This window comes from Aythya marila, assembly GCF_965140915.1.
Source record: "Aythya marila genome assembly, chromosome: 7".
In the NCBI taxonomy this organism is placed as follows: Eukaryota; Metazoa; Chordata; class Aves; order Anseriformes; family Anatidae; genus Aythya; species Aythya marila.
In genome coordinates this window covers 14,411,376-14,420,319 of record NC_139048.1, presented here as the reverse complement: position 1 = coordinate 14,420,319, position 8,944 = coordinate 14,411,376, and the positions used below count along the sequence as shown (strand labels likewise).

The following is an 8,944-nucleotide window of genomic DNA, read 5'->3' as shown; positions in this document are numbered from 1 at the left end:
TGGTTGCACTCCTGCTTTTCATTTGGAGACCTCAGAGGAGAAAATGGGTGGCACCAGAGCGAATGCAACACTCTCATTTCTGGGATGTCAGCAGCCTGGGGCCAAGCTCACAAGATTTCTTGGGTTTGCTCATGTTTTGCCTCGAAACAGGTACATTTTGCCTCTTTGATCCTGGAGGATCAGCCACAGCCACATTCACACTACTTTATTTCCTGAGCTGCTCCCTTGGGGTGGGAAAGGAGCCGGATCACGGTGCTCAGAGCTCACGGGGGGGACAAGAAGGATGCCCCCACCCCATACCAGCCCCCTGCCTCTCCCACCCAGCCCAGCCCAGCGCTCATTCCTCCCCTCGGGGCTCAGACCCCCGACGGCTCCGCGCTCGGGGGCCGGGCTGGGTACCGGGGAGGGGGGCTCCGTGAGAGGCGGGGGCTGCTGCGGGGCGGGCAGGGCGATGGGGAAGGAGGAGCCAGCGCGGAGGCTGAGCCTGGCTGCGGGATGGGGCGGCAGTGAGGAGTGCCGCCGACGGGGCTCTCGCCCCGCAGCCGCGCCGTGCCGAGCCTTGCCCAGCCGTGCCGAGCTCCCCCCGGTGATGCTGAGCGGCCCCGCCGCTTAGCGCCCCTATTCCCGCTGCCATGGCGGCGGCCCCGACCCCCGGGGGGGCGGCGGGGGTCCCGGCGGGGCTGCGGGTCGCCGCCTGGCTCCTGGCTTGCGCCGCGCTCTGCCGGGGCCCCCCCGCCGCCGCCTGCCCGCCGCTCTGCGCCTGCAGCGGCACCACGGTGGATTGCCACGGCACGGCCCTGCGAGCCGTGCCCAAAAGCATCCCCCGAGGCACCGAGCGCCTGTGAGTAGCCGCGGGGGCTCCGGCAGCCTTTGTCCGGGGGGGCATTACCCGGGGGGGGCACGGAGCACGTCGGGGATGGAGGTGCGGGAGCCCGGAGAGCGGCCCCGGGGAGGTTGGGGAGGGTTTGGGGGCGTCTGGGGAGGGCAGCGCTTGTGCAAATTGCCGGGGGGCTCGGGTGTGGGAACCCGTCGGGGGGTGCGTCCTGCTGCTGGGGTCCGGCCGGGGGGCGTGGGCAGCATCCCGCAGTGGGGTGCCCCCCTGCTGTCCCCTCCGCCGTGGGGTGCGCCCCGTCGAGGTGGGGAGCGGGGTGTGTGTGCCGCCCCCCCAGCCGTGGGAGGGATGTGCGGGGGGTCCGGCTCGTGGGAGAGCCCCCGTGTGTGAGCTGGGGGAGCAGAGCTGGGGGGGGGGTGCTGCAGGGGGCGTTTGTGCTGGTGGCCATGGGTGGGAGGTGTGAGGGACCCCGGGCAGCCCGCGAGGCGTGGGGCTGTCCCCACGGGGCACCCATGCAGCTGGAGGGGCTGCCTGGGGGTGCCTCCCCTCCCCTCCCCAGCCCGTAGCCGTGCTGGGCACCCCTTTGTCCCTGGGAAACCCGCCTGGAAATGCTGCTTGGGTTCCAGGAATCAGCTCCTGTCCCCCCGCTCTCCCCTGGGGACCCCGCAGTGAGACCAGCCCCCAGCCCTGTGCCACCATCTCCCTGCTCATCAGCCCCTCCGGGGTGGGCTCTGGGTCCCTAGGCTGGACCCCCATGGGGAGAACTCTCCTCCCGTGGGGCACAGACGCGGTGTGCAGGTGTCCCTGCTGCCAGCAGGGCAGCAGAGCTGTCCCCAGCCTCTCCCCTCTGCTCGGGGGCAGGGGGTGCATCGCCCAGGGGCTGCCCTGCAGCCTGCTGGCACTGTGCCTGCCATGGGATGTGTCCTGGGCACACGGCGCTCCTCCTGCCCCAGTGCCGTGCCTCACCTGGTTATTGGGGTGTGAACGTGCCCTTTGCTTGCGGCTGGGGACAGCAGGCAGGGACAGCAGGCAGCCTGGCAGGGTGGCAGCTGCCTGGGCTGCACCCAGCGCGCCGCGCGGGGAGCTCTGCGGGGCACCGCTTTCATGGAGTTTTCTCTTCTCCCGCCATAATTATCCTCCTCCAAGCAATTACTGCACACAACAACAACCAGGCGGCTGCGGGCTGCTGGTTTGTGAGCTCTAGGGCCGTGGCACCCTCCCCTGCATTCCCAGAGCTAGGGGAAGGTCTGCACAGCAGCATTTTCTGCCCTTTGGGGAGCACCGTGTGCCCCGCAGCAGCTGCTCCAGGAGGTTTTGGGGAGGTGGGCAGTGAGCCCCCACCTCAGCATCGCTCAGACGAGCTGGTGATCCTGCTGCTGGAGGGGACAGACCCCTGGGGGGGTCTTCACTAGTGCCCCACGGGGCATCTCTGCCCTCCGGCAGCTGGTCCCAGTCGCTGTCCACCACCCTGCCTCGCCTGCCCAGTGCTGCGTGCCCGTCCCCCCGGGTGACGCCGGGTTCCCTGCACGTTCACGCAGCTGCTGCTGCAGGATCTGCCGGCGGGGCTGAGGCAGACGTGCTGCTCCCTCGTGGGTGTTGTCTGCTGGATAACTACTTCCAGCTTTGTTGCACGCCCTCGCAGGTGCTGGAGGGTGTCTGCGCGCAGCAGGTCCCATCCCCAAGCAGCGCGTTCATGCTGGAACAGCTCGTAAGCGAGTTCAGGTTCTCCATAAAGCTGCAATCTTGCCTCCAAGTTTTCCCTGCTTAACAGAGCAGGGGCAGCTAGCAGCTGCAGGGGAGCCCACGGCACGGACCGGGCACGGCTCTCTCTGTCCCCGAGGGCTGGCTTGCTTTGGGAAACCAGCGAGCCTTCCCCCGTGCCCTCCCTGCCTGGCTCTTTCCCAGCCCTGGGATGTGCGGCGGGAGCGGTGCCAACCTGGCAAGGGGCAGCGGTGTCTCTGCTCTCGTGCTGCCTGCCTGTTGCACGGCCGCAGCCTTACGCAGTGTTTGGAGGCACCAGGCTTCCTCCCGGCCATCCTGCAGTGCCCCACAGCTGGCTGAGACCCGGAGGGGATGGTGCACAACCTGCAGGCACTGCTCTATGGGCTGGGGCAGCAGAGCCCAGTGATGAGGTCTGAGCCTTTGAAACACACACACACCCCTTTCCTTCGAAGAACAGGGATTATTTGCCTCGTAGGCTCACTAGTCTGTCTGTTTCCTGCAAGCACTGAGCACTTGGCACATGGCAGCACTCCCTCCTCAGGGGAGGTGACCGTGGGCTCCGGTGTAGCCGTACCCCAGGGTAAGGGGTAAGCTCCTGTCCCAGGCAAAGCTCTCCCAGGTTTTGCAGCTCTGCAATAGGGGAGAATCGCACACCAGAGAGAAACTGTCAAAGGTCTTTTCTAGTGAGATACGGAGGTGGGGACAGCTCCCCAAGGTGATGTGCCCACCTAGCAGTGCTCCAGAGGGTGGAGGTGAGGCTTCCCTGCACCGGGGCAGCCAAGTGGTGCCCGCACCCCCAGGTGCACCTGCAGCAGGCACGGAGCAGAGAGGTTTGTGCTGCAGCAAGGGGGGAAGCAGCAAAACCTCTGGGAGCTCGGCACAGTGCCTGTGCCTCTGGCAAGCAGGATAGATAGAGCAGCTCCTGGGGGCATGGTGGGCAGGACGGGTGACAATCCTCCAGGCTACTTTGTCCCTGGGAAACCCACCTGGAAATGCTGCGTGTGGCACCGGGGATCAGGTCCCGGCCCCCCACGCTCCCCTGGGGGCTATCTGCCCCTGGCAGCCCCCCGAGTCTCAGCTGCGGGGGGAGAGCCGTGGGAGAAGGGCACGCTTCCCTTCCCTGCCTGCTCGCTTGCTTTTCTTTCTTTCTTTGAAAGCGCCTCTGAGGAGCAGACTCCCCTGTCGGGGAGCTGGGTAATTCTCCCCGTGCCAGCAGGATCAGTGCAAATTCACCGCCGGCAAATGGCTGCTTCCAGCGCGGCTATTTGCTAATGGGGCCTGAATGCTGCCTGATTGCCTTGCACTTGCAAGGCTCCTGAAGTTTTCAGCTGACAGCTGAGAATTGCCCCGCTCACCCCTGTCACCACCTCCCTGTGTGCTGGGGGGCTCCGGCAGCACCAGCGCCCCATTGCTGCGCCCCCGTGGCTGCCCCTCGGAGCCTGGCGTGGGGCTCCTGGCTGAATTGCTCCCCCAGCTCAGGACCTGCCCGTGCCGAAACGGGCCCCATCTGGAAATGCACCCCCCTGCTGCAGCTGGGGGCTTTTGCATCCAGATCGCTGGCAAAGAGAAAGGGAGCTGAGCTCCAGCCTTCGGGAACGGGCGCGCGTGCTGCCAGGGTGGCTGCGGCTGCGAGGCTGGTGCGCTGCGTGCCCATCTGCTGCCGAAATTACAGCAGCGAGCTCTTGTTTGGAGAGCGCTTAATTCATGCACGCACCTCTCCCCGAGCTGCCTGAGCAAAATGTCTTGCGGCAGCCGGGCTGGTGCATGGCCGCAGCGCTCGTGTGTTGGGCACCAGCCCTCGCTCCACGTCTCCTTGGGGTGCTTCGGGAAGGCTCCTTTAGGAAACACCTTGGGGGGGCCAACCCCTCCTTCCCCAGGGTGCCGGCTGAGGTTTTGCTGTTCCTCTGAGCGCACAGGGGGCTGGCTGCAGGTGTGGGGGAGCGGGCAGGCTGCAGAGCCCCAGCACAAGATGCGGGACTGATTTCCAGCCGGGGCAGTGCTGGGATGACCCCACAGCCCTCACCGTGCCTGGATGGCCGGGATGGCACAAGGCGGGTGCGGGCTCACCGGGGGAGGGAGCCCAGCCCGCCCAGCCCAGCGCGGTGGCTTCCTTGGGAGCCTTCCCGGACAGAGGAAATTTGCAATTCTATTCCAATTTCTCCCTTCAGCTACGTCCAAGGCAGATGCTGTCTATATATCGCCATGGTAACGCTGCGTTCTCGCTCTCCGTGGAATTGCATGCTGGAAAAATATTAGTTTAAAAAACTATGTCGTGTTTGTATTGACTGGGGCTGAGGCTGATAGCGCAGGATCTATTGTCCCCCGGTTGGGGAAAGTCACCGGTAACAGGCAATAAAGCCCGTCGGATTGGCCTCTGGTGACCACTTCTCACCCTGCACAGCAATTGCTTCCCTATAAACCCTTCCGCGGCTCTGTTTTATTGCATCCTTTAAAACAGATATTTTTGCCTTCAATGCGCTGCCACTTTGCTCCTCCGGGGCGATGCATTGTGCTGCCGGCGACTCCTCTGCGCCGGGGTGGGAGCGAGCAGGGAAGCAGCTCCTGGCCCTAAGCCTCACTCCCTGCCGTGCACTTGCAAATGCCTCGGCTGTGCCCCGGTGCGCTGGACACCGCGGTGGGGTGGCCATGGCACAGCACCCTGTGTACACCACGCGCCCCCTCCAGCTGGCTCGTCGTGGCACCTGCATTTCCCCCGAGTTTCACGCTGCCCACTTCATTGTTCCCTTCCTTTTCTTAATGAATCCTCAGCCAGCAGCAGCGTGGGGCAGCCAGCGCTGTGTAAAATGGAAGGGCTGAGGATGCTCGAGGGACCCCGCGGGGAGCACGGCCAGCGGCACGGCGGAGCAGAGGGGATCCGTGGTGCCACCGAGGTGGCGCAGGCAGGGGAAGGGTGTCCCGTGGGGGAAAGGTGGACAAGCCCGCCACCCCGTGCTGAGAGGGGCTTTGTCTGTGGCGGGGCTTCCTCCGGTTTGCTCTCCAGGAGAGGTGAGGTGGGTGAAGGAAGCCCTGCCTTTGTCTTACATCCACGTCCTTCATGGTTCCCTGCCCGCTCCGGTGGTGCTTAGCGCTGCGTCTGCGAGCCCCTTTATGTTCCCCGCTACCAAAATAACCTTCCGTAGAACCCAAAAGGGAAAACCATTTCTCTGTGTGTTGTCTGAAGGGCTATAAAAGCAGCTGTGCATTAACAGTGGCCCTGTCTCGTGGGGCACCAGCCCCACGTTCCCACTCTGCTGCTGGCCCCGGTGCCAGCTCCCGCGGCTGGTGGCCGGCCCTGCGCAGGAGGCGGCGGTGGCAGGAGCTGAGGTTTTCCTGCCCAGAGCACGAGGCCACAATTAGCAGCGTGGGCAGGAGCTGGTTAGGTGACAAGGTGGTTATTAGGTCTGCGGCACGGGTGAGGTGACCTCGGTGGCGTCAGTGCAGGGCGCAGGGCCGGTCCCTCCGGGTCCATCTCGGGGCTCCAGCCTCCGAAGCTTTGCTGAATTTCTGCTTTCCTGGTGTGCATTTTGGATGCACTTGCCGCTCAAAATAGCAGAGGCGAGTGTCCTATGGGGGAGAGAAGCTGCTAGGAGGAGGAAGAACAGAGAAAAGGGAAGATTAATTTTTCAAGCGATGCAGCCGAGGAGCAGCCCTCGGCACTGCGAGTGGGAGAGATGCGAGCTGCCGGCCCCGGCGGGGGGAGCCCACTGAGCAGGGAGCTGGGGGGGCACCGGGCAGCACCCCCGTGCCCCAGATAGTTCATGGAGGGAGGAAGCCCCAGCTCCAGCATGGGGTGCTCCAGGGGACCTGGAGCTGGGTTGAGCAGGCACTGGGGTCGCCATCCCAAAACCCAGCAGCTGGGGTGTGCTCATCCTGGTGCCTCCGCTGCGAGCTGCTCCGGGAGGGGTGAGCAGAGGCTTTGCTGAGGGTCGGGCTGGGTTGGACCTTGCTCTGCTGAAAGGGGAAGGATGGCTCGTCCGAAGGGGACACCACGGTGCTGTGCGAGGGGCAGGCGCTGCCTGACTGCTGGCAGCTAATGGCTGTGGCATGAAAGCCCCGGAGAGAACTTAGGAGGAACAGAAAAAGCCTTCCCGCTCCGCAGTGCCCCTGGCACGATCAATGCTGTTTGTAGCACTTAAAAATTTATCGTGATGCTAACCTGCTTTAGTACCTCGTAAAGGCTTACAGAGTGCCCTGTGCTCTGGGGGCCAGCGCCGCGCTCGGGCTTGGTTTCCCCTCCAGCAAGGGGTGGTCACCCTGCGAGGAGCACAGAGAGCACACAGCTGCTCCTGGGGCTCCCCTTTTTGGCCACATGGCCCTGCAGGCTCCTAGGAGGGTGTTTGTGCTGAGGTGTGCTGCGTCCCCTGAGGGGCTTAGGGGGGTGAACCCCGTGGGCTCCTCCTTGTAGGGTAGTTCAAGGCCAGGGTGGGGAGGAAAAGGAGGAGAAGGTGCTGAGCCCCTTGTGCCGCTGTGTCGGTGTGGGTGCCCAGCGCCTCTCCCCAAACAGAGGCAGCAGCATCCCGGATCCCCTCCTGCACCTTGCAGGGATGGGGTTACCCCAAACACGCTCCTCGGGCTCTAGATGTGGTGAGCTCCCCTCCGTGCACCAGAAGCACCAAATCCCCAGGGCTGTGAAGCTCCAGGCCTGTTCTGGGACTCCGTCGCATTCAAGCAGCTGAGTGAAATCTGGAGAAGACTTGAGAAATGCAGTAAAAGTACAGGATGAAAGGTTGCAGCTGCTCTGTGCCCCAGTGCCGAGCACAGGGGTCAGTCCGGGGTCTGCTCCTCTTCGGCGTTTCCATTAGCAGGACCGTGATGGAAGGGGAGCTGCCTGCCACATTTGCAGATGACACCAGGCTGGGAGAGATGCGAGCATGCTGGGGGACGGGCTGAGGTTTCAGAGTGGGCTTGGGGAACAGGAGGAGCGGTCTGGCCAAAAGGATGCAGGAGCCTGGGGGCTGGAGGGAGGTGTCGGGTGGGAGGCAGCAGCCAGCAGCAGGGATGCGGCTGGAGCACGACCTGGTGGGTCCTACCCTGGAAAAATGGAGAGGATGGGGGCTGCATGTGCCAGGGGGTTGCTGGGGCTGGAAGAGGGGAGCTGCATGGGCACGGGAGCAGCGTGGTGGCCACGGATGGGGCCCACCTGCAGCGAGAGGGGGTCAGAATTTGGCAATGGTCTTCGTGGCAGGAGGGGTGAGATGCTGGAGATGCCTCGGGCTGTCCTGGGAGCACCACAGTTTTCTTCTCTGCCTCGGTGGGGGAGCAAGGCTCAGCAGACGAGTGCAAGGGCGGGAGCCGTGTGCGTGCCAAAAAGCTGCTGCTTTGTAACGGAGCACAAACGGGCTGCGCTGCCCCCACAGCGTTCCCCTCCCCTGCTCCTGATAAATCAGCGCCCAGGGAAATACCGCTCGTGTCGGCTGCGGTTCATAAATTACCCCGCAGCCTTTGCACTCGGCAAGTTTGTTACAGAGTTGGTGTAGCTCCCACCCCGGAGAGGGAAAGGACACATTCCTGGGAGAGGAACGAGCCGTCCGGAGACGGGAACCGAATTTCAGCCCAGACTATGCGGATGTGGTGCAAGGAAGCCCCCTGCAGCATCCAGACATGCTCCCCGCTGCAGGGGGATGAGCGTGCCCTGCATCTGGGCTTTCAAATCACAGCCCAGAAGCAGTACCAGGCGGGTCCCCAGCCACACCAGCCCTCAGAGGCTCTGCTGCATGGGGCAGGGCAGGGGTTTGCTTCGCTGGGAAGGGCTCGGCGGCGGCAGCTGAGCCGCAGGGAGCCGGGGTCTGGGCACAGCAGAGCGTGATTTATCTCCGTGAGGAGCCGAGGGGGATTTGGAGGGGGAAAAAAATGGCCCGAAGTTAAATAGCAGGGTTGCCTCGGCATCCTTACAAATAAGCTGTACCTGCTGTTCGTTCCCATCTCGGCTGCAGAGGCCATCATTTACCCGAACAAAGGCATGGGGAGATGCCGAGAGCAGTTGTCAGGGAGCGCGCAGGGCGAGCCCCCGAGGCAGCGGGGCTGTGCAGGGGCCGTGGGACACTGTGGCCTTGGGGATGGCCACCAACCCCATGCCCAGGGCACCCCAGGGTGCTCGGGGGCACCCAGGGAGGATGCTGCGGGCTGGGTGGGCAGCAGCATGCTGCGTCCCTGCCTGTGCCTGCGTGTGCTGGAGAGTCTTTGGGTTCAGGAGGCTTTATCCTGGCAGAGGGCAGGTGCTGGTTTTGGCACGTGGAGGGGCCCGTCCATGGCTGTTGGATGTTTCTGCCTGTCTGTGCTCTGCTTTGTGTGCCCTGCCTCTCCGGCTGCTGCTCCTGCCCGGGAGTGCTGGTGCTGGGACTCATCCCTGGGCTGTGCAGGCTGGGCAGTGTTCGTATCGAGGCTCTGCTC

At 64.3% G+C, this 8,944-nt stretch overlaps 1 protein-coding gene across 1 annotated transcript in view; it reads left to right on the top strand.

Annotated features, from left to right (window-relative positions):
• The first annotated feature begins 614 nt into the window (after positions 1 to 614).
• The window catches only part of SLIT1 (slit guidance ligand 1), a 42,184-nt gene continuing 33,854 nt past the window's right edge, over positions 615 to 8,944 (top strand). Inside the window, exon 1 of the mRNA XM_082764847.1 lies at positions 615 to 841. Coding sequence (XP_082620973.1) covers positions 633 to 841 — 209 coding nt within the window. The 5' untranslated portion in view covers positions 615 to 632. The remainder of the gene's footprint in view (positions 842 to 8,944) is intronic.